This window comes from Myotis yumanensis, unplaced genomic scaffold (genome assembly GCF_028538775.1).
Source record: "Myotis yumanensis isolate MYYU_CA2020_CCGP unplaced genomic scaffold, mMyoYum1.0.hap1 SCAF_2, whole genome shotgun sequence".
NCBI lineage: Eukaryota > Metazoa > Chordata > Mammalia > Chiroptera > Vespertilionidae > Myotis > Myotis yumanensis.
Genome location: NW_027223753.1, coordinates 50,709,620 through 50,735,188, shown reverse-complemented (window position 1 = coordinate 50,735,188; position 25,569 = coordinate 50,709,620). Strand labels below are relative to the sequence as shown.

The following is a 25,569-nucleotide window of genomic DNA, read 5'->3' as shown; positions in this document are numbered from 1 at the left end:
TTGCTCCAGTGTAGAAGAGGCCACGCTATTAATATTGGCAGCCGGAAACCTGCAAACGGAAGTTAGAAAAGGCCAATGATTTCTTCCACATCCCTGCTTATCCCTGGGGCTGAGTAGCATGGATGATTAATTTATGATTTTCTTGGTTTCACAACCTTTGGCCTTTGACTGCTACCAAGCATATTTCTAAACGGTAGTAAGTGCTCAGGGAGTGCAACAGGATCTTAATAAGTGCAAGGTAACTATTAGCATTTAGTAAGCTCAGCTAACTCAGAAAGCATGTGTCTGTAGCACATAGGGGAAGATTTGGGTCAATATATGCTTTGGATAAATGAATATATCCTACTTATGTGTTCTTTCTTTCACCCCGTGATATCTACTTTTCTGGATTGTTATGAAGATGATGTGGGATAACAGTGTGTACAAGAGAGCTTTATCAACTCTTACGAGCTATGTTCTAAGGAAATGCCAGGTTTTACAAACATTCGAGAAGGCATCACCATATAGTAAACAGCAAGAACTTGGGTGCCAAGCAGAGTCAGATTCCAATGCTAGCTGCCCCTATGCTAGGGACAGGGGTTACAATAGTAAAACAGTAAAAAGACAAGTGACTTGTTTTCTGTGACACATGAACCTCAGATTTCTCATCTATATAATGAAGATAAATACTTCCTATGAGAGTTTTTGTTAGAGGAGGGTGAAAAAATATACTTAAAGTACCTCATTGTACCAGGTACATAGTAGATTCTCAATAACGTTTATTCTTTATTCTTCTTCTATCAAAATATTTATTCTACCATTAATCTGGATAATAAAAATGGTAGTCTGAATTGACATTTTACAATACAGTTGACCCTTGAACACCACATGGTTAGGGGTGCCAATTCCTTTGCAGTCGAAAATCCACATATACTTTTAACTTCCCCAAAACTTAACTACTAATAGCCTACTGTTGACGGGTAACCTTACTGATAAGACAGTTGATTAACACATATTTTGTATGTTATATGTATTATATATTGTATTTGTACAATAAAGTAAGCTAGAGTAAATAAAATGTTATTAAGAAAATCATAAGGAAGAGAAAATACACTCACAGTATTTACTGAAAAAGATCCATATATAAGTGGACCTGTACACATCAAACCCATGTTGTACAGGGTCAACTGTATTATATTTCTCTCTGATAACATAACATTTTAAGACAATAGCTAAGTTCAATTACAACAGAACACATCCGAAGAAACACATAGAACCATTAATAACATCATAGAAAGTTGCCTTAAGTGCTTTTTGGAGTGGCAGTAAATAAAAAAATGAGTAAATGAATGAATGAATGAATAAATAAGTAGATAGAAAATATAAAAGTTTATAATTTAATAGATGATTTATGTCTTAAATGCTCTGATCATAAGTATCATTACTTTTTTAGGAAATTTGAATAATCATCAATAAATGAGAATATTAAAGAAAATTAAATTTATTAAACTAATATTGTTATATTTATTCACATTCTTTTAATATCTTAAGAGGCTCCATAAAATTAAATTAGAAAATGTAATTTACTGTTTATCATATGGAAAGTCTTTATTTAGCTTGTAATTCATGAAAAATGTGCAATACTCAACCTAGCATAGAAAATGGAACTATTCAAAACACATAGCAAAATCTGGGAGAGTCTTTCCTTTCTGTCCACATAAATACTCACTGTGTAAATACTTTATTAAGTACAGAGTCTTCAATCTTCATTCACAAATAGTTATATCCTTTCATTAGTTTACTACAAATTTATTTAAAGAAAGCTGAGAAGAAAAAACAAACAAACTAGATACGTTTTGGCAAACTAAAAAAACCCCAAACCGAAAAATGAAATAATGTGCTGAGTCAGGATCTCAGCTTACACAAATGGTACCTTTCTGTCAATTACCAAAATGGAGATGGTGGGGAAGGTAGGAATCACAAAAAGGCCCACTTCCCTGGGTGCATAACTTACAAAAAGACAGTCTCAGTTGAGGGAGGAAATACACAAAGGTGCTCCTTTCCTCTAATTACCAGAGGTAAGACTTGGCAAGCAGGGAGCATGGGAAAAGTCTAGATTTCAGCACCTGAATGTCCCTTTGGCAGGGCACGACCACACAAAAGTATGCTGCAACTTTATTTCCCTTGCTTAACTTGTAATATGTGAAAAATGTTAATTTCGATTCCTTAGGATACTTAAATTCATTTTTTCTAGCACCTAACTAGAGATGGCTAATATCATTCAGGAATTTTATGAATAAAAAGACAGTGCCAGTGTTTCCACAGGAGAATGGACAGCTTTGTCAATTTTATCTGCTGAAAAATGCATGCTTATAAATTGACCTTATTTTGTATTTTAGTGGAATTCTTGTGGCCAACAAATATTTAGGGGCTGCAAAGAAATTGTAGATATCGAATATTAATTTTTATTATCTTAAGAGGCAAGACAAAAGTGTTGAAATGGATGTTTATGCATTTGTAAATCAAAGGAAAATCATTTTTGTCCATCTCCTTTCCTGTAGAAAAGAGTTCAGGGAAAGTGAGCCCCAAGCATGGGATCAGTTAGCAACAGTGGTCAGTGGATCCAAGAAGTGGGATTCTGAGAGTCTGCCTCTTAAGAGTGATGATGGGAAAGCCTGGCAGAAAAACCAGACAGATTTTCTAATTAAGGAAGCTCTGCAGAACAGATGTACCTGCCCAAAGGTGAAGGGGTAGAGAATTAGACTAGAATCCATGGGAGGAAGCAGAGGCTGGAGGAGTCTCAAAAGTGAGTAAGCACCACTCAATGTCACATATGATGGAGTTCCTGCAATGGTGGCAGAGTAAGAAAGTTGTCCCAGATGCCTAAAGGCCTAAAGTTTAGATACCTTAAACTGATAGCTTGGGGTCATGAAATCTTTTGGTGGTAATAGAATACTTGCCCTGCCTGTGTTCCTTTTCCATCCCCTGCCTTCTTTGTCTCTCTCTCTTTCTCTCTTTGTGTGAATAATGCAATATTGACGATAATTCATTTTCAGATGGAGTCTTGCAATAACTGAATTATTCTTGATTTGCACTTTAATGTAGCTTCCAAAGAGAATTCCTTTAGGTCATCTCTGTGCCCAATGGAGGAAGGTTGAAGAGTCTCTAAATATTATAACTCTGGAATATTTCTGTTATAGATCATCCTAAAACTATAGTAAGCATAATGAATCCATTCTCTAGGGTACCCCAAACAACATCAGAAAATTAATATAGCAATACAGAGGTACCTAAATTATATCTGGAGATAATTTAGACATTCAGAAAGAGTGCTTCAAAGTATATTACCATTTTTAGCACTGAATATGTCTACATTATTTTATAGAGTGATAAGTAAATAGGGCTAAAAATTAGGCAGAATAAGGAGCTATTTATATGGTATAACTTTAAGGGATTCAAGCAATAGCTTCCTTCATACCAAGACCTCTCTAATCTCACTGAATTTTGAAACTCAATCATTTTAGTTTAAGGGTTTCATTTCTATTACTTGTCAAGCCCTCCAGGAAAGGTGCCTATTAAAATTGTGACATCTCATCTATTACTTAGTGCAAATAAGTTTCAAGGCCTTTTGGAAAACTGGTTTCCTTGTGGCCGAGGATGAGAGCCTTGGGCGTCTGAGAGAATGTGAAACAGGCTCCATAAAAGCTGGGGCTCCAGCAAAAAGGGCCTCGCAGATAGTGGTAGGTGGAAGCCGACTAGTATTAGCTCATGAGAACCATTTGTACTCAAGGCCCAGTTCTGAGTTCAGTGGTGTTACATTAGTACTTTGAAACCGTCTGTAGAGGGAGTATTTATATCGCTGACATTGGCAAAGATCACAAATCATGGCCATGTTTTTCTCCCTGGAGAGGAAGTTACTGACACACCACTGGTCCTGCAACAGGAGACCAAGGACAAACAACACTCAAAGGTTCTTAATTTAGTTTGTTTTTTTCAAAGTGATGATACATTTGTGAATATAAATATCTCTTTGTGGGAAGCAAACAATCCAGAGGTAGAGATTGTTTTTAAGACTAATTTGACAATAAAACCTGAATTTGAGGTCTTTTGACCCTCATTTTGCTAGGATGGGAGTTTGTTCCATATGGTCATTAATTTTATTAGGAGGCTACTGTCACTCTGTTATTCCCACTTTGCATTGCATTTTTTCCCCTAAAAAGTTACGAGGCTAATGACTATATTTATAATAAAGTCTTAGTGACATATTGTGTAAAAATGACTCATTAGTATCCATCAAAATGTAACCAAGACAGAAGGCATTAATCAATTTAAACAGGTAAAATGTACATTCTCAGTTTTGCTTGAATAAAATGAGCAGAAATGTTCCTTCGCCAATGGAAATGTTTCATCTTACAGTGTAGTCTCTTTCAAATGAGCCTGCGTGTTCTTTTATTAGCCTAGGTTGAGTAACAATTTGCTCTGGAAGCCACAAACTTGTATCTCATGTTTTACTTCTGTGTAGTATTTCCTGCAAGGAAAACAGGCTGAAAAAGCACTTAGAGGTACTGACCACTTAATTTCCATTCCAATTGAGGACTCTGTCTTTTCCAAAGGAATAAACAGAAATCTGGTTATAATTTTTAGCTCTGTTCTTAGAATGCATCAGCAAGTTAGAGGCTACCTAAAAAAAAGATATGTATGAAAAAAACAACAAAGAATAAGAGAAAAAGAAAATGAGTAACATGAACAATGAGCCTTAAAGCAACACAAAAAGCCATGTGCCTGCTCAATCCAAAAAGCAAAGCTGTAAAGCAGGAACCTGATCATCAGTCTAGCTACAAATATTCATTTAGCAGCTAAGAAGAGTTCAGGCTCTACATTATGTGCCCTGGTGCTTTAGGGACTCGTGAGAGTCTATAAGCAGGGCTGTATGTACAGCCTAAACACAGTAAGTAAGCAAACTTTCATTGGCTTTGGTATGCTGACACATGTAGGGCAGTCCATACTTACTTTCTGAAGAGGTAGTTCTTGTAGATCAAATTTAGACTTAGTCTGCAAGTTTAAAGTCATGCTTCTGCCTGCATGCATTGCTGAAATACCTCCATAGGGCAGCATGCCAAGGTTAACTGTGTTGTGTTTGTAAGCAGCGTTCTGAGTAGAGGAGATAATCATGTGACAGGGTGTGAACACATGCTCAACAAACTGATTATAACATGAACATGTTTCAATTTATCACATTTAACTTTAAGCGAGCAAACAGTAACTTTCTTTTCAAAACATGCACTCGATCAGACAGAAGCAAACAGTAAACAGTGTTAGTTATGCACATAATGAGTACCATCCAAAACTACAGAAAAGACAAAAAGCAAAGATACATTCTGTTTTATATTTGCTGCTAACTCAAAGGCATAAAATCTATCTTGTATATCATGATAGCAGTGATTTTGGACAGATGTTGTTTATCTGTGGAAGTCTATCAATTAAAAAAGTTTAAACAGTGAAGTCAGTAAACTTTTGTCAGCTGCAAATCTCATGGTGTCTTTCACATTATGAGTTCATCACATACAAAAGACAAATACTAGCTTCTGATCCTGCCTTAAAACTGATGCACTCAATGTTGCAGCCAAAATCAGTTTATTTTATTTCTCAGTTTATAGGCTTACTTACAGAAACTCAGAAAAAGAGTTGGTTAAAAGCTCGTTCAATTTGACCACAGGCTGACTGAATTTACAGATTAATTTAGTCAAGCCAGTCAAATAAGTTGTATGAAACTAAAGGAATTATGATTTGAACTATTAGTGCTACTTATATAATACACCTAAATAACTATAGAAAACTAGTACTTTTTAAATTGTGGCTACCCTTCTAAAGTTATTGCAAGTGTCTGATAGTTAATTTTTTTCTACAGAACTTCATTTAAAAAATTAAGATATTTTGGATGACTGGTCATCAGCTAGTTTTCATCGGTACAATCTCTACTTTCCACTTATAACGGAAATGTAATATCTAAGTATTTGATCCTTTAGGTAATTCTCTTATTTTGAAAAAAATATCTACAGAAGTTAACTTAATATCCTTTTAAAAAACTGAACACTAACAGTAGACAGCTACTCGACTCTAGGACATTATTTGCAAAGCAATGATTTTTAGCATTAGAGTTTCACTGACCAATAAGATTTTTTATGGATTTTTGATTGTTTTATCCAGAGTTTTTTCATTATTACTGTGCCAAAATTGAAACGGACCCTGAACAGTTCAGGCTAGCCCTTGATTTCTTAAGGATTAAAATCACCCCATCTAGTGCTCTATCAGCTCCTCTAGAAGAGTAGCAGTCTCAGACACATGGGTTCATGTTTTAATTTCTCTCAGTCGCAGTGGGGCTCTGTGGTGCAAGCTTGAGCCTTGAGGTTAAATTAGAGGAAAAAACGGGCATCTTTTATCCAGCGTTGTACCTGGAGTTGCCTCTCCAAGTACCGACCCAGAGCTTTAACCAATATCATGTTGGTCTGTTAAGCTTATCGGAGCTTAAAGGCAGTTCTGTCTTATGAGGACTGGACAAAGATCTATAGTTTCCAATGTAACTATTTGATTTCCAGGGTTCAAATTGATCAATTGAATTTCACTGGGAAAGAAGCACAGCACGTCTCTGGTGCAATCTGACTTTGGACAGAATGTTCAGTAGCACAGCTATGTCAAAACTAGTTTTAGGCAACACATCTGTGCTTCACAACCCTGGATTCATCTTGCTGAGTAGCTGAGAAATTTTAAGTACGATACAGCCTGAAAAGCTCAATACGTCAATTGAGAGGGAGCAGAAATCTTATTTGGAAAAAATTAGAGGGAGAGCTTCTAGGAGTCAATGACTTGAAGCAATTCTCTAAGGCAATTTAATGTCAGAATTAAATGAGAAGCTATTAACATACATTGAAGTTGCTCTGAAAAATGGAAGACACTAATAAAATGATAACCAAACCAGGGATACATGGAGGCTAATTGAAAAGGGAGGTGCTGTCACAGCAATGGGAAATATATGAGTTAACTTTTATGTATCTGGACTCTGGGACAGGCAGCGCCTCCCAACTCCTGGTGATCCAAACCCCGCTCTCACAATCTTATCTTCCTCCCTCCAAATTCCTACTCCAGTTAGAGGAGTCACCTACTTGTCAGTAGCTCTGATCAAAGGAGAGAAACCATTTAGCTGGGAAACCAGTAAATGAGAATGATGGTACCAAATGTTCAGAATTTGTTTTTCTTTTTTTATGCTTTGTTTCCACTCACTCCTCTGCTGCCTCAAATTACTCATCATTGTACATATGCTCTGAAAAGCTTCTTATAACCTTTCTTGACTAGTTCGTCTTACCCTGTTAAGTATGGTCGTGTCTACACGAGGCCAGAGTTTCCAAACTGTACTGTATTATTTGGCCCCAAATATTTTCGCCCTCCAAGTTATCTGTCTACATGGAGGGTGTAACTTGAGGAAAGGCATGGTGACAACCGACCAGGTGTCTCCCACTGACAGCCAGTCATGAGGCTTTGATGAGGCTCCCTTCAATGGGACTGAGCACACCTATTTGAAACAGACATTCTGATGAAATACTTGGCAAGGCAGAACCAACTTCCACAGTGAGAAACTAACACCCACACCCACACTTATTAGTTCACGCTTTCCCTAACAATGATTGTTTTCTTGTCATGTAGACACGACCTACAAACAATATAATTATTTAGAAGAAGTACACCTGAAAACACAAAATTCAAGGTTAAGGAAATATATATGATAAATGCAGTGACCTGTGCTTTCAGTAGGACACCAAGTAAAATAATAAGACTATTGAGGGAAAGACTCCAATGGTGTATTATTACCCAGAGTCCCAATTTACACTGAAGCTTTTAAACCTACAAAATGAGAAAAGGCCCTGTTTTCACAAAAAAAGAGCTTTAAGATTCTACGGTCAATGCAGGGCACACAGAGGCCACTCCATAATGATGGTCACTGGTCACAGTTCTAGAAAATGAATGACCAGATTCCTCTAAAAGAGAAATAATAGGCAACAAAAAATAATTCTAGGCTTTATACATTTTTTTTTACTCCTCAATAATTATGCATTCCATGCTTCATTGTGACTTAATTTTTTATCTGAAATGGTATTCATTTCCTTTTTTGCTGCAATATACACACTAATTTGTACATTTGTAGTCTTTATAAAGACATCATCTATTTCTGTTGCCTGTAGTATGATTTGAATTTAAACATTTCTTTCTATATAAAGACTAACATTCTAAATGGCGGGATTTTTATTAAATAAAATAATATGTAGGGGGCATTCAGTGTCTGCTTGTTTTATTTTTCTGTTTCTTGTTGGGAAGATTATTACTCCTTTGAAGTAATAACTTTAGTGGTCCCAAAGCGGTAACTATATGCAAATTTTATAAACAAATTAGACCTGACTTTAATAAAAGTGTGTCCATGCAGAAAGGGGCAAAATACTCACTTTTTATGGATTCAATAAAAATCATACCCTTTAGGTCACCAGAGAACAGTTTTGTGCCTTCGGAGAGACAATTTGCCTTAATGGCTCGAAAGTGACTGAAGCACCATCCCAGATAATCAAGTGAAATTCTTTCTTGCTAACAATATTTAGGCTAGATTTGATAAACAACTCACCTACAGGTTATGGACTCTCCAAGAGCATTACACAACATCCATGAAAAACTATAATGACCAATTCCCCGCAATATAAAGATAAACAAAATGCTGATCATCTATTCACCCATGTAGTTCATGCTTCACTACATGGACTTAGAAATGCCAGTAAAATAAAACTAAAGGCAGGAGGGATATTCTTACAGAGAAAGGCCAAACATACCCTGTCTAACCTTCTAGCTTCTATATGTCTAAGCAGCTGTTGTCTCCAGTCTGCAGGCATTTTACCACAGCTCTCCTCTCCCTTCACAGGAGTGGGCCTCGTCTTTATATCACTGTTATCTGATGGCTTGTCACCATAGTTACCCAAGTTATAGTCAGATGGTATTTTTTCCAAAAGAGCTGCCATAGTAGGCCTAGCTGAAACTGGTCTGGTTTGGGAGGCACCGTAACTCTCTGTACTGTAGCTTCTTGCAGACAATGGCCTCCTCTGGGTAAGGTTTTTAACCGGAAAACTTCCCGCCTGAGCTTTCACTTCTTGATATGAAGGGTGTTCGTCTTCATACCTGCCATTCCTTTTCAGGAACTGGGACTCAGTCACTGAAACGCTGCTTTGGCGATCCAGACCGCCCCTATACGGAGGCCTGCCGTACCGATCGCTCGGAGGCAGCTCGTGCGGTTCACTGACCCTTCTAAACATGGCCATTTCTGTGGCGCTCACCAGGGAGTCGGCTCTTCGCAAGAAGCCTGCCCTGGCCCCTTGGCTTGCAAACTGGGCATTCACCACAGCATCCTCATTGACAGATGGCTGGGAGAAGGAGAACATCTGCTCCATGGGCGGGTACCCTCTGTAAGCTCTCGGACTGATGAGGTCCTTGGCGAGGCTCTTGCCGGGCGGCTGCATGTACTCGGAGTTGTGTTGAAAAGGGGGCGGCATCCTCTTGTCGGCTTTCACTTCCACGGCTCCTTGGGGATTGAAGCTTTGGTCGAACTGGTAGACTTTCTTGGTCATGGACGCTTTCTGGGGTTGGGGCCCTTTACTGCCTCCATACGTGAGCATCTCGTCGTCCAGCATCGGGACCGACTGGCTGCGAGACATGCTGGACATGCCGTGCTCGGGCCCCAACAGCTTATCCGGTCGCTCGTGGCTCCCTAAGTGATCACTTCCAGAAGCATAGTTTTCCAGTGGGATGTTATAAACCTTGTAGGTGCCAATGTCAATTTCATCGATACTCTGCGACTTTTTGAATTTGTTGGACTTGATGTCTTTCATGAGTGGGGACAGCCTCTCTGTGCTTTTGCTGATGGGAATGCCTTTAGAAGATTCCGGACGGCAGTGGATTTGCGAAAAGACGTTGCCAAGACTCCTGTTGGGATTGGAATCGTGATACTCCCATGGGAGTCCTGGAGAAAAAGGACTAGGTATGTCAACGGAGTCTTTCATATGTTCTTTCCTTTCAGGCAATGGGCTGGTGGTGGGGGTGGTCTCTAACTTGGAAGGGAAAGCGGTCCTGTCTTCAAAAGGGCTAGGGGTCCTGGTCCAATTCTGCCAAGGATTGGAAGGAGGCACTTCTGTTTCCGGTGTGTGTCTGTTTGCAGACTGCTCAAGCTCCAGGGGAACGCCGACAATCCTGTCCTGCCTGATCAAAGGTCTGCGTCCATGAGCAGGGGGGTTTCTAGATTTGGAACCTAAGAGAGGATTGCTGTTGGCATTCTCGCCTGTGGTTTCCTCGCCAACAAACCCTGTGTTATCATAATGTGAGCCATCAGTCCAGTTGTCAGTGAAGGTGTCACTCATTGGCAGCCGGTCAGGGCGCTGTGGTAGATTCCCTGGGGGAACAGCCTCCCGCTGGCTGAGTAATGGCTTTGAATCAAGAGGTTGTGGGAAAGGTTGTGTAATCCTGTGAAGACAATGGGAAGAAGTATGAAAATGGGTCTTTGCCAGAAAGGGAACAAGCAGTCAAGAACGCCACCGTCCTTTGTTGAACTTCTCATTCACCCATACTCCTCTTATGATTAAGACCTCACTACCATTTCATGTATAAAAATCCAACCTTTACCCTGCTCTGACTTTAATTTCTTCTTAGTAATCAACAACTTCTAACATACTATATATTTTAGTTATCTATTATATTGTGTATTATCTTGTGTCCTCTGCTAGAATGTAAACTTACTAGTATGAGGGCAGAGATTTTTTTTCTTCAGGCCCACCATTGTGGCTGGCACAGAGTAGGTATTAAAAATATATTTGTTGAATGAATGAATGAATGAATGAACTATATAGTTCTTGTATTGGTCTTGTAGCCTGTCTGATAATTAGAATCACCTGACTCCTGGTCCCAGTTCTTGGAATTTCTGATTCATGACATTTACAAGAGTACCTGTTCTGTAAATACATGGTGTACCTAATAAACCCAAACTTTCTTCAAATAAAATTTATTTGAAGACCAGGTATTGAAAATATTAAACCCATTGCATAGGGAACATACTCATGTATCTTTATCTAGAATGCATATTGTATTATGTTCTATTCAACTCTATTATTATATTATATTAGAGGCCCAGTGCACGAATTTGTGCACCAGTGGGGTCCCTTGGCTGGAGTTGGGATTGGGCTGAAGCTGGCTCTCTGACATCCCCCAAGGGGTCCAGGATTGCAAGAGGGCACAAGCCAGGCTAAGGAACCCCACTGGTGCACCATCGGGGCTAGGGAGGGAGGGATGCGGGAGGTTGACCGTGGGAGGGCTCCAGGGCATGTCTGGCCCATCTTGCTCAGTCCCAATCAGCCGGATACCAGAAGCAAGCTAACCTACCGGTCAGAGCTTCTGCCCCCTGATGGTCAATGCATGTCATAGCCCTTGGTTGACCAGTCGACTGTCTGCCCCTGGTGGTCAGTGCATGTCATAGCAAGTGGTTGAGTGGCCTTAGCATATCATTAACATATTATACTTTGATTGGTTGAACAGCTGACTGGTCAACCGTACACTTAGTATATTAGGCTTTTATTATATAGGATGACTTTTGGTCATTGGCATGTTCATACCAGTGACCACAGTATGTCTAGAAGATGTCAATTTTTTAAAACCATTTGTACAATAATAATATTGAATTATATATCTTTTATCAGTGAGCAAAAGACTTTTAAGTGTTTTTGCTAATGAAGAAAGTACCTAAATTAATCTCAGCTTATAGAAAAAAAATAATGAATTTATAAGGAGTTAAGAGTTAATATTATCATGGGCATCAGTGAATAGAAAGTTATTTATTAATTACCAAACAATTTATGGCCAACAGTAGTGATATTATCAGTAAAATATGAATGAAAGTCATTGTTTAGTTATATCATACTAGTGTGCCAGTGCACGGATGCGTGCACATTGAAAGGAAATTAATTAGAAGGTGGCTGGTGGGGTGGGACTGGGTGAGATGGGTCGGACACACCCTGGAGCCAACTTCCCTCGGTCCCTCCTTGGCTGGCTTCACCTGGGGCAGACTGTGGCTCAAAGGGCATCTGTGGAGTGAGCGGGGTCCCTCTGGCAGGTTGGGTCCGTTGGCCTGGCCTGTGGGGCCTGCGGGGATTGGGCTGAAACCGGCTTTCCGACATCCCACAAGGGGTCCCTGAGTGTGAGAGTTGCTGTCACTGGGCAGCTCCTGTGTTGAGCATCTGCCCCTTGGTGATCAGTGCACGTCATACCTACCAGCCCATTGGCTGGTTGCTTAGCCTTTTATATATATAGATGATTATTTTTATTTGCTATTTGTAGTGTAAAACAGCAACAAGTTACAAAACAAGGAATCAGAACTGGGCAAATACTACCTCATCGAGTCACTTTATTGTGGTCAGTGGCTTTAGTTGTTTTCGTGTGTAAAATGGAAGTAATATAGAGTAGCATCCATTTTGGAAATATTAAATACTTTCACCTATATTCTAACTTTTCCAGGTAGTGATAAAATGATGATAGCAATGAAAAATTTATTGAACATTTACTTTGTACTAGGCATACAAGGGCTTTACATACATCTTGCTTTAATCCAGTGGTTCTCAACCTTCTGGCCCTTTAAATACAGTTCCTCATGTTGTGACCCAACCATAACATTATTTTCGTTTCTACTTCATAACTGTAATGTTGCTACTGTTATGAATTGTAATGTAAATATCTGATATGCAGGATGGTCTTAGGTGACCCCTGTGAAAGGGTCGTTTGACCGCCAAAGGGGTCTCGACTCACAGGTTGAGAACTGTTGCTTTATCCATAACACCATTATGAGTGGTGAAATGACTACATAAATATAATAAGTATTGGGAAAAAATTTTTGTTTAAAAATTTTTGTTCTGTTCTATCATCTCAACCTGTTATTAATCTACAATCTCTCCCTTACACAATGGCTTTGCTTTATAAAATGGATTCAAGGTACTCTTGGAAATCCCAGGGGCCTCCATTTGCTTACCTGCCCCTTCCATTTTCTATGTAACTCATGTGCTGATACAATTCCAAAGTTAAGATGTTTTCATTTTCGTAAGTTGCTGAAAATAAACATTTGGGAACAGAAAAGAGGGAATTCTGAAAACACACCTGTTACCCCACAAAGAACTATGTACTGCATCTTTAGCTGTTGTCTGCAAGGACCCCACTTTAACCCGGGCGTTAGAGGATCCTGAGGAGGCCTGGGAAGGCGAGTAGTCTGAGTAAGTGCCTGAGGAAACACTGTTATTCAGACAGTGAGTTTTGTCAACTTCAGACTCATCAGTTGATTCTGAAATGTAAAGGGAAAATATTACAATGCTCTGAACACTGACAATTATAAACACAGAAAAGTAAGGATAAAAACAGGTAGCATATCAATAAATGTTAGAAGTACATAATCGTAAAATTTTTCTATAGACTATGGTGTATCATAATTTACAACTGGTGATTCATCATGCACATGCATTTGTGGTGTATTTTACACATCAGGTTCACAATGTTACCTTTTTTGTCCTTCCCTAGCAGAACAAGTTTGGGTGGGTACAGAGGGGTCTCAGCTAATGAAGGGTGAAGCTCCCCAATCCTCATATCATTAGCTGGATGAACAAAAGAATCCTGAGAGATATAATAATATAGGACAAGGAAAGTAAACATTTAAAACAATGGTTAACCAAGATGGCAATATTTTATTTGGTTCAGATTTAAAGATGGGGTTCTAAAACTTAAATCCCCGTGGAGCACTGGGAGTAGTGAATCCTATGTATCTCTAAGGTAAGCCCTAATTTTTTTCTAATTTAAATGAGTACATTTATTCATCAGACATTTGTTGAATGCTGTTTATATGCCTGACACTGTGCAAAGAACTGTACAAGTTCCAAAGAAAGACAAGATGTCACCCATACTGCTGGGAATTTATAATCTAGTTGGGGAGATGAGCTATAACTCATTATAGCACAGGATTCAATTATGATAAGCCTTATATGAGTAATATGATACATAAAATATAAGCCATGTAGGAGTTCTAAGGGGAATACTTCTTAAGAGTTTTAAAAAGAAAGTATATCACTGATTAGCTGGAATTTTTTTTAAATCCTTAGCTATATTAATGCAAAGCTGGATCCTCTAAGTCTTGCTTTTACCACCAATCTCCCTTTTAATTCCTACTGTTTCCCAAGTGATCCCAATTTCTTTCATTCTATCATGCTTTGTTCTTAAGCTTTCTCATATCAGTCTAGCCTGCTAAATCTTCATTCTAAATCCATTCATTGAGTGTAATGAGCAACATTGGCATGAGAATAGAACTGTACAATAACAATTTAACGTGTAAAAAATCTATAAATTTACAACTTCTATAATTCAAATTATTATTCCCAGGTAACCACGTAGTGGTAGAGAATCAGGGAAGACAAAAATACCAAATTCTCACTTTTTTCTAGATATTTTAAAAAACAGCTTGTCTATGTATCTAATGATGTAAATTTATGCACAGCAGTTATCTTTATGTCTATTGTCCCTTAATCTTTAGGTTAATTTGAAATAAAAAAATAATTTTCAGATTTATTTTCATTTATTAGCACTTGCTAGTTTGGAACATTAATATAACACATTTGGAAATATTTTATTAATTCAGAGAAAGAATATACATGAGGACAAAAATACAAAAAATGCGATGGGTCCTGACTGATGATTAATCTGAGGGTAATGATTAGATAGAAGCTCTTATGATAAATGTTAAAGTCTCCCTAGTGACAGGCTTAGGGCTTCGGGTATTGCTGAGAAACATCCATTTCTTTAAATCTTGGCTTAAGTTCTATCTTTTGGGTTGTTTTTGGTTAGGTTGATATGGGAATATTTGCCTGTGAAAAACCTGGGTAGACTTGATACTTTTGTTTTTGTGTTTAAAGAATATTTTAGGGGAAGAAGACTAAAGATCATCTAGTTGATCTTTTCATTTCATTTCCTAGAGGTGGATTCTGAGACTCAGCAAGGTTGACACAGACGGACAAAAGCCCAGCATGGAGGCCTGATTCCACTGGGTTCTAGTCCAATGACCTCCACGAATATTGTGCTGCTTCCTGGTGAGCTCAGCTGGGAGAACAGCAGACATTTAAAATGCAGTGTTAGATTTGAAGAGGGATAGGAAAGAGTGGGATTGATGGACATACTGGAGATGAAGAGGAAAATAGGTGTTTTTGTAGATTTTGAAAGTTGTTTCAAAGAAACTTATGACAAAATTTTAAGTTGGAAGAACAGAGATTAAAAGTTTACACATCTTTGGAGAAATGTATAAGTAGAAACAGATGCAAGTTTGATAAGTGGGATCATGAAAGGCATAAAATATATAGACTTTCAAAAAAGTGTCAGTGACAAGGTGGCCTATTTCCATTTTATTCCTGCTTTACCATTTATTGACCAGGTTACCTTGGGAAAGTAAGTGTAACTCTCTACATTTTATTCAATTCATCAATAAAATGAAGGTAATTGAAAATAAGAAATTGTGCATATTTCTGTCTAGTACTAATATTCTATAAGTACAGGTATAACTTATTTGTTGAAATAATATTAAAATACTCTTATGACATTTAATATTGAAGTATAGGCCTTTTGTTTTAGTCAAAATAACAAACCAAATAGTTGTACAATGCAGAAATGTAAATATAATAAAGGGTTTTACTATTTTTCCCCATTATGCCTTAGACATTCAATAATTATCTTATATGTTTAGATCAAATTTTCACACTTATACCCCAACTGGTTCATAGATGGCCATCTTCTCTCTGTGACCTCACATGATGGATGGAAGGGGCTAGGGAGCAATCTGGGTCTCTTTTATTATCTTATTAATGAGGGCTCTACCCTTACTAATCACCTTCCAAAGAGCCCACCTCCAAATACCATCATATAGGTTTTAACATATTAATTTTTGCGGAGATACAAAAATTCAGTTTGTAGCACCAGCTCTTTACATAGCTAGAAATTCCTCATTTTTTAATTTCCAGGATAAAGATTATTACCTCAACAGAAAGGCCTTTCTTGGTCACCCTGATCAATAGGACCCTCTGATCACCCTGCTTATTTGCATTAAATATAATAAAAACATTTATTATTATTTAATTTATTAGCTGCAGACTGTGAGTTTCGTGAGGGCAGGGCCCACGTCTGTTTTGTCCACTATTGTCCTCTCCGTGTCTAGCACAATGCCTACCTTAGAGTAGGGGCACAATAAATATCTGTTGAATAAGTGAATGACTGATATGGTCTAATGTTGTAACCCTGGTAACATGTTTTCATCCAATCAGAAGTTTATTGAAGGCCAAAACAATTTCTCTGAATTTTTCTTGAATTAAGTGTTGGCTGCCATACCTGTACACATTTTATCACCTGTTTGTTGAATCAAATGTATTTTCACAACATCAAACTACCATACGGCCAATAAAATAGAATCCTTCTTAACTCTGATGGTCTAATACAATATATTATGGATATGAATACATTAATATAATATTATGAGTAAAGTTAAAATATAGTGATTGAGGATATTGTGGAGTGAAGAAAGCAGGGAGAGAGGAGAGAAGGAAGAAGGGAGAAGGGTACAGTGAATAAAGCTCTGACATAAAACAATTAAAGGCCAGAAGTTCCTGAATTCCTGGTATACGAATGCCTTTGGTGTCTCAATAATTTTGATACATGGACCCTAGACTAAAGAAATACCTAACAGTCCCATTTATTAAGTAATTAGGTCCAAACTTGTATATATGTTTATGACCTACTTTGTGATATTTACTTTATTTTTAAATAACCAAAACTACTTATTAATGGAATGTGTGCACCTATTGGACACCACGTCTACCTTCTCAAACCCTGGAATCATATTAGATACTACCACTCTAATTTCTGTTTCACGTTGATTTTCTGGGGACACTTGATGTTTGATCACAGCAACTGTTTCAAGTAACTTTTTAACTGATTGGCAATGATTGCTTATCTCTCTAATTTCTTAGAGTATTACATTCTCCATCGCACAAGTAACCATATGACCATATTTCATATTATATATTCTCTACTTTCTTCATCTTTGTTAAGTTTACCTGGCAAGGCCCTAAATTAGTTGGGGACTATGCACACATTTTTATATTTCTTCTTTCTCTCTCACAGTGTTTAGCACAGTTCTAAATACACAGTTGGTGTTTAATCAATGCAACAAATTGATGCTCTGAAATGCAGATTTGTAAAAGTTTCACCGATCTAGATTTTAGAGAAAGAGGTATAGTAACTTCTAGATGTTTTCATAAAAATTAAGTATCTAATGAAGATAAAAAGGTGATAAGCAAATTATCTGAAGTGTTGATGAGATAGTGCAGAGAGGTGGCATACATGTAGTTGAATTCTTTTCAGACCAAATGATGAATATCTAATCCAAAATATGGGACTTAAACTCCCATGACTAGATTGAAAAAAGCTAAATTTCAAAGTTATCTCCCCCTTTTTTGTTGTTTATAGTAGTGTTTCCTAGAAGATTGTAACCTAAACACAAAAATATTTGAAAAAATTTTTGGCTCAAAATCTGATCAGGAATTTTACTGAGATTTGCAGAATAAAAAAATCTTCAGTTAGTCTCTTCTAATGACTCATACAATAAAAGTTTGAGGTTGCCAAAAGACTATCATGAAAATGATATAATGCATGTACTGGCTGGGTGAGCAAATTATTTTTTCTGTGTATATTGGGACTTTTGGAGCTGTATTAATGCTTTTAGGCCATGAGGGTATCACTTATCTGTGATTTATTAAATGCAACTCTCATAGTTTGAAAGAGTAGAGAGACTCCATTTATATTTTGGGAAACAAAATGTACTTTTAAAGGAAAATCTATTCAGTTAAAAAAAAATCACACGTATGACTTAGTAATTCCGAAAAATCCAAACCACACTGGCAATTACCAATAACCTTGAAATACCTCCATTGTAATCTCCTTTGGGGCTACAGGCCACTTGTGTTCATATTTTTCTTTCACAGTTTGCTCCGTATTAGCAGTTGGATTTGAATTCTCAATACGCACTCCATGGCTTGGCTTACCCACCAGATTTTGAACAGATTTTACCATATTCTTTAAATCCTCTGGGTAAGGAGTTGGATATCGTTTTAGGTTTATTTCAACCTAGAAGTTTATAAAAAGAAATTTAATATCAAAATACCTTCAGCAAGCATGTTCACAAAACTACTCCACTTTATGTGTAGTAGTAGAACCAAATGCAGTATAGTGAGTGCTGAGCTGGCTGAGAAACTGTTCTGTAGAGTAGAACACTTAGAGTTCTTCTCTTATTCTGCTTGTGGGATTTTTTTCTCACCCCTGCCCACCCGTCTAGATTAAATACAATTTTTGGATTATATCCTATCTTTAGACCTACCCTATAATGGTTGAAATAGCAGTACATCCAACACTTAAGTGACAGTTAATCTCTGAAAAATGTAATTGTGACTCTCATTTGCTTTTATATTTTCTTGAGAGGCTGTCCTTTTCCCTACATAAATTATTTATAAGTAATTATTTTGATATTAAAAATATCAATGCAGGTGATGAAGGAGACCCCAAAAGATTTATAACTAGGATGAGTTATCACTTATTTAAAAACTCAGGAGGGGACAATATCTGCTACTCAAATATGCTTCAGCTTTCTGTTAATTGGTATGTTACATCAAAAGGTAGGGTAGCTAATTCTTGTTAACATTTAAGAAAACATATTTCAGGGTGGCTTTAAATTTAATTTTTACCCTAATAAAGTAACATGCTTTGTAGATAATGTCTTTTATTTCTCTTACACTAAAAAGAAATAAAAAAATTGTGAACATTTTCTAAAACATTCTAGGCAAACGTAAAATTTGGCTTATGTTTATTCAGATATTATTTCTATACTTGAACTCCTTTTTGGTGTATCAATCTGACTTTAGAAACATATATTAATGATTATTTTTCCCATTTAACTTAGAGAAAAGGTAAGATATTCCATATAGAATATTGAAACATCAGAGTGCTTACATGGAATAGATATAAACTGTTCATGCTGATTAAAAGGGAGCAGGAAGGAAAATAAGGGGCAGATTTACTTGGCCAGGCTTGTTCCAAAAATTATGCCTTTTTGTATCTGAGTAGAACCAACTTTACAAAATGGAATGGTTTATGTGATTGTGGTGAGTATGTGTCTGAGAAAGTGTGTGGGGTTGAGGAGGAGCAAGTGGAAGAGAAGCTGAAGGAGGAAGAGTGGGAATGAGAGAGAAAAAGAAAGAGGGAAGGGCACAGGTATATACACCCCCACACACCCATGTAATTCATGGGATGTAAGAAACCATGATAGTGGTATAGATCTAAGGATTATGAATATGAAATCAAACACTTTTGCTCATCTGCAGTTTTAGCAAATCCACCAACTTTGTTATTCTAGTGTTTTGTCTTTCTTGTGGCTCATTTTCCTTCTCAAATATTGGCATTGGATGATTTCTAACATTCCTTTCAGTAAAAATACATAATTGTTTTCTCAATTATTTTGGAAAGCTGATGAAAAACCAGATAATTAATTTTGCTAGTGTATGTATTGTTTAAATGTAATTTAATCTCTTATACTCCCAAATAAATAAGGATGACATTAATAATATATAGAAATAAAGTTATAAAAATATAACTCAAGAAAAAGTTTGACTTTACAGAAAAAGTGTAAGTTGTTAGAGTGTAATATAAATACATTTCAGGGCACTTAATTTATAATGCATTCTTAAGTAAACATAAAAAGAATGATATCAATGCTAGACAAAGTCTATTGGGATGCATGCATCTTGGATCTGCTGTTTAAATTGTAGTAGAAATGTTAATCACTAATTAAATCTAAGTTTAAAATTTTATTGTTGAACTTGTTTAAAAGCACTTGATATCAAAGGACTAAAAAGCAAATACTACATTTAAAACTGTAAACTATAGAATGGTACAACTATAATGCCAATTAAAACATCTTTTAATTTTTAATAATTAGCAACATATGAATGAGAAATAATTCTCAAGTAGGGCACTAAGTTAAAATTCTATGTTCCTTAAAGTATCTTCAATACTGAAATTGCTTCTAATTAAATCAAAGGCAAAAATGTGAAGCATTCTTCTTTAATTGAATTAAATACTTCACTGAATAATGTAATATATTTTTGTAGATGTTATGTCCCATCTGACACAATTATATGGCTATTTACTAATGGCTATAGTACGAATATTTTCTGTTTATTTTATAAGCAAATTAATGCAATATTTTGGTCACATCACCAGAATATGTTTGAGTATTTCATCTCTATAAATATTTTTAAATCTAGAAACAGAAGTTGATTTACCATGAAGTTAATGAAGCTTGTGCTTTAGGGCCTGTCACTTGCATGGGTTGCTTGCAAAGCCTTGTGAGAGGCCCTGCTTATGTATTACACAGTTATTTTATATTTTTTTCCTTAAAGAGGCCCCTCTTAAAACTGTGGAAACTTCAGGTCTCATAAAACTTAGATTTGTTCTACCTATACAATAAGCTCCTTGCTTTCCATTTATTAGTCTACCAGCAGAACCTAAATTTAAGCCAGACTTACCCTGACCAGCTATCAATTTCTACTTATATAATACTAGAGGCCCAGTGCATGAAATTCGTGCACAGGTTGGGTCCCTATTGGCTGCTGGCTGGGCCTTCCTTTGTTCTGCGTTGTCCCCTGGTGGTCAGCACACACATCATAGCAAGCTATCAAACTCCCGGTAGGTTGAACTCCAGAGGGGACATTTTGCATATTAGGCTTTTATATATATAGATGGGAGTGATAATGTCTCTCCCACACGCTTATGCTAATCTGAAGCTAAAATGAGATAATAAATGTGATAGTCCTTTGAAAATTTATAGATTCTATGCAGAGGTTAGATACTGTTTCTAATATATTCTATTTATGTCTTTTTAAAATCTGGATTCCTTCAGAAATATAGATTTTACTATATATGTCTAACTGCAATACCATACTGTCTGAGTGATTTTTTTTCAGATTGCATGCAGGAACACTATCATTTATTTAGTATTTGCCATGTGTCAGGCACCAGGCAAAATGTTTTATAAGGATAGTTAACTTATTATTAGCTATTTATATAACACACATTTCATTATTTACCACAATTTTAAATATAAGTAATAAATTATTAATTAATAATTATGATAAATTATAATTACATATCATTTAATTTTCACAAGTCATTATAGCACCTGTTCCTATTTAATGGAAAAAAACAACAACCCAGGGCTCAGACAGTGTAAGTTACTTGCCCAAGATCACATTGCTAGTAGGTATCAAATCCCAAATTCAAACTCAGGTCTTTCAGTCAAAAGTTTATGCAACACAAATATTACTTGACTCAGAGCTATTCTCTGGTACAGGTGTAGCACATATTTGTACTCTCTTGTGGAAGAAATACTATCAGTCTAAAATGTTAATTTTATTGATTAAATAACATAATTTCAATTTTTTACAACATGAAGCTAACATAGTAGTTTATAATTTATTTTTAAATTAAACTATAATTTTATAATTTTGTTATATTTGTAAGCTCTGTAAAAGCATATTTCATACCATGTCCCAGATTTTTTTTCCTTTCTACTCTTCAACTCTTGTGTGCTGTACTTTAGAAATGAACAAACATGATCATAAACACAATTATATTAATAGGTCAGCAATGCCCAAATACAAAAGCAGTTTCTTTATATTTCTAAATATGTAGGCTAGGAATATTCCTTTATTCTAATATGGGATAAATATATATGTTCATTCACTTTTTATATACATAGGTGGGAAAAATCTGTCAATTATGCTCTTACCAAAATGTTGTGTATATCACTCACCATAAAGTATTTGCTCATTTTACATATACATTTTACTAAAATGCAAAATTTTTACTGAAATGCTACTTTATTTTAATTTTGGAAAATAGAAGCTTTTCATAAAATTCTATATATCTTAGATCTAAATAAAGTGCAGTAAATGCAAATAGCAGCTGCAAGATGTTGGAGACTTCCCCAAAATGTAGCAATGAAGAAAGAATTAGTGTTAATAGCTAGGGCATTTAGACGTGATACTTGAATTCACACAGAACTGTGCTTTTCTTATATAATGATTAAATTCTATTTTGATTTGGTTGTAAATTCCAGTAAGAGAAATAATAGTTAATGCTATGATTATTAATTGTTAAATATCTTATTCTAGGAATTAATTAGAACATTTTAGACACAAAGAAAACATATAGCAGTTTTAGTTAGGAAAATGCATTCTCAGCTTGCCTTATATTGCAGAAAAAATATAAGACAATAAGAATCTAGTCCATTACATGTGGATGGTAAAGTTTACAAAAAATGCAGTGTGCTTTCACATCCCATCAAGACTTTCCCCCCCCATTAAACTCTTGAACCCAACCCACAGAGATAAAGAAACCCTATTTGCCACAACTCCCAAACCAGTCTTCTCTTACAGGAATTCTCATCATCTGTGCCTTCAAATTAAAGGTAAATTGATGCTTTTCAACAGACACCATCTTTGTGCTTAAAGTTCACTCTCAGCAAATCTCAATTTAAATCTCAATCTATTTTAAGAATCAAGTTTAGTTATTTAATCTCCCCCAGAATTAATATTTTAAAAAAATGTATGTATGTGTGAGGACAATTTAGACTTTTCTCAATAGCGTCATCAACATTCTGCTTGACTATTGGTATTCCCACACTTTAAAGAAAAATAAACCTTTAAAAATAAAAACATAAAAAATGAAGCACCCACCTCAAAAACCATGCCAGTTATCCCCCCATTAGGCACTTCATATTATGTTCCCTCCCCTCTGACTCAGGTCTCCCCGCCCCATTGCCAATGTCAATGAACAAAAATTAAATGGGGATCAAACATTGGCAGTTGGTACGTTTCTATGATCAACATTTCTTAGCCCAAATCATGCAGAACATACCCCTTAAACCACTGTTCCAAGGTTGCCTCTACATGGGGGATTCTCCTACCCCAAACACCTAGGCCTACCTGTCTGCCACTTAGAGAGGGAAGAGTGGTGGATTGTGCTGCAACTGGCAATGGAGTGCACATGCTCCTTTCCTGCTGGAGGCCACTTATACAACCCCATGCCAGCTGTGGGTCATTCTGGGGGACGGGCATATCTTGGATCTGCTGATCACACCTGGCCCATGGTGTGCAGCAATCGCCAGACAGTCTGGCAGGTTGGAGAGTAATCCCACGCTGGCCCCTTTCCCAGGGGGCTTGGCAGGAGTGATCCTGTGGGAGAAGGAATCTCCATTTTCTGGGAGAAAGAGGAGCACTGTAGCAATACTTTCACTTTATCATTTTTCTACTCTTGATTTTTTTTTTCATTCTGGGTAATGCATTTAAAATAACCATCAGAAAAATTAGTTTTAATTCCTGTAATAAAATGGTACCAATATCATATGAAGCTAAAGTGTTGCAATTTCATCACACAATGCAGCATTCATATTGCACTGTACACACTATCAGTAAGGCATTATATTCTAGTCCATTTGGAAGTTGGTGGCATAGGTCACTGGTTCCTTTTTAAATTTTATGTAAATTAAAGGTAAAATTGTGTTAAGTTGAATGTACATGTAATGAACCAGAAAAGTGTGATTTAGTTTAAGATTTCAGCATATTCCATGCATCATATTTTCTATGATGATTTATTTAGAAGTTTGTTTGTGTTCTAATTTGTCTAATAGCCAATGGCATTGGAAATATTCAAATTAGTTGAAGTAAAGTAGAATGAGATTTAGGAAACACATATGGTTTTACCAAAATACAAATAAAGCAAATATAAATGAACACAGAGAAAAATGCACTCTAAAATATAATGAATGTACTCTGATTATAAACAGACCTGAGCACATAACACACAAACAGGACTTCTAAATAATTGTTTGCATTGACTATATTTTATGTTTTCATTGTCACATATGCCAGAGTATATTAAATATACTCTTTTCCTCTTGGATCCTTTGAATATAGATTTTTAGGAAGAAGTGCATAGTTTTTTTTACATCGGTGGAGTAAAACAATGAATCAAAGGTCCAGTATAGAATGCATCACCCACTGGTTCTGGATCTAATGTATAAGATCTTAAAGGTTTTTGTTTGTTTTTAGTTTGGTATTATTTTTTTCTAGGAATTCACAATAAAAAATGTCTCTGGTTCTTAGATAGCACTAATTACCAACCCAGAAACATTTTTTAACTCAGATTTTTAACAGAATTATCATTTTGATTTGGAAATCCATATAGATATGCTCTGTCAATTACCTTACTGTCTAATTCTAATAAGATTCCAAAGTGTGTTGGTTTTAAAAAAAGTTTATAAAATGTGGAGAGGACAGAAAAGAACACATTATACAATCTAGATCTACTAATAGAATAACTATACAATTACCTAGGAAATTAGTATCTATGATAAAAAAAAGTGTACAAAGAATGCCATAAAAATAATGAGAGATTCAAGATGTTGCTACAGTGATAATATAAAGATCTGATATTGATAAAATCTATATCAATTCTGATCTTTTTAAAGTTAATGAAAAATATAGATTTTAAAATTCAACCTCGTTACTTGACTTAGATTGGTTCTAATAAAAGATTTTAAAAAATATGCTTTAGAGTTTAAAAGAATGAAGTTATTTTCTCTAAGGAACATCACCTGTTATTAGCCCTCACCTCCTTTAAAATTTAAAGATTTAAATCTCATACTTAAGAAAACTCATCAATTCTTCTCAAAATATCCCAGTAACATAGAATCTTTCAGAGATTTTAATACCAATGTACTATATTCATCCATCGGCTCTTCAATAAATGTGTAATTTGGTTTCAACAGTCTGCATGATGTTTTGTTCAGCGATGAAAAAACACACATTTCAGTGTATCAAAGGATATATAAGATGCTCAGGAAAAGCCCATCACCCAGATTTTTTTTCCTGGCTTTTTCTCACCTTGAATCTCTTTCATGCTATCCTGTAAGGTGAATTGGGACATTCGTCTCATTCTCAAGCAAAACAATGCTTTCAGAATTACCATTCTGCTATAACCAAAGGTACCACCCTGAGGCTTAAAGTGACCACCTAGCAGGGGTCACTCCATTTGTTTCAAAATCTATTTGAAGAAGAACATTGAACAAGCAAAAGTAAGAAACAACAATTAAAAGGTTCACCTTAACTTTCCCAGCATTATCGTCATCTTCCTTTTTGTCTTCAAATTCAAAGGCAACAGTCATGCGTTGCTGTCTCTGCTCTTCCCACAGTGTCGGGTTAAAGCTGTCACTGTCTGACTGGAAATCTACAGTTAGATTCCAAAAGATTGTTGCTTACTTTTACATAAAGTGTTTTTAATAGAGCTTAGTACACTATGCAAACAATGGTGATAGGTACTACAAACAAATACAAA

General features: G+C 36.1%; 1 protein-coding gene across 9 annotated transcripts in view; it reads right to left on the bottom strand.

Annotated features, from left to right (window-relative positions):
* LRRC7 (leucine rich repeat containing 7) overlaps positions 1 to 25,569 on the bottom strand; it is a 493,923-nt gene that overhangs the window by 78,037 nt on the left and 390,317 nt on the right. For 7 of the 9 annotated variants that reach the window (XM_070405356.1, XM_070405358.1, XM_070405355.1 and 4 more), the window contains exons 16-21: positions 25,337 to 25,461; positions 23,160 to 23,408; positions 18,046 to 18,246; positions 13,593 to 13,704; positions 13,198 to 13,378; positions 8,847 to 10,524 (exon numbers count right to left, since the gene is read on the bottom strand). In XM_070405356.1, the coding sequence (XP_070261457.1) occupies positions 8,847 to 10,524; positions 13,198 to 13,378; positions 13,593 to 13,704; positions 18,046 to 18,246; positions 23,160 to 23,408; positions 25,337 to 25,461 (2,546 nt within the window). Of the gene's footprint in view, positions 1 to 4,989; positions 5,131 to 8,846; positions 10,525 to 13,197; positions 13,379 to 13,592; positions 13,705 to 18,045; positions 18,247 to 23,159; positions 23,409 to 25,336; positions 25,462 to 25,569 lie in introns of all 9 variants that reach the window. The other 2 variants (XM_070405365.1, XM_070405363.1) reach the window with 2 other exon arrangements.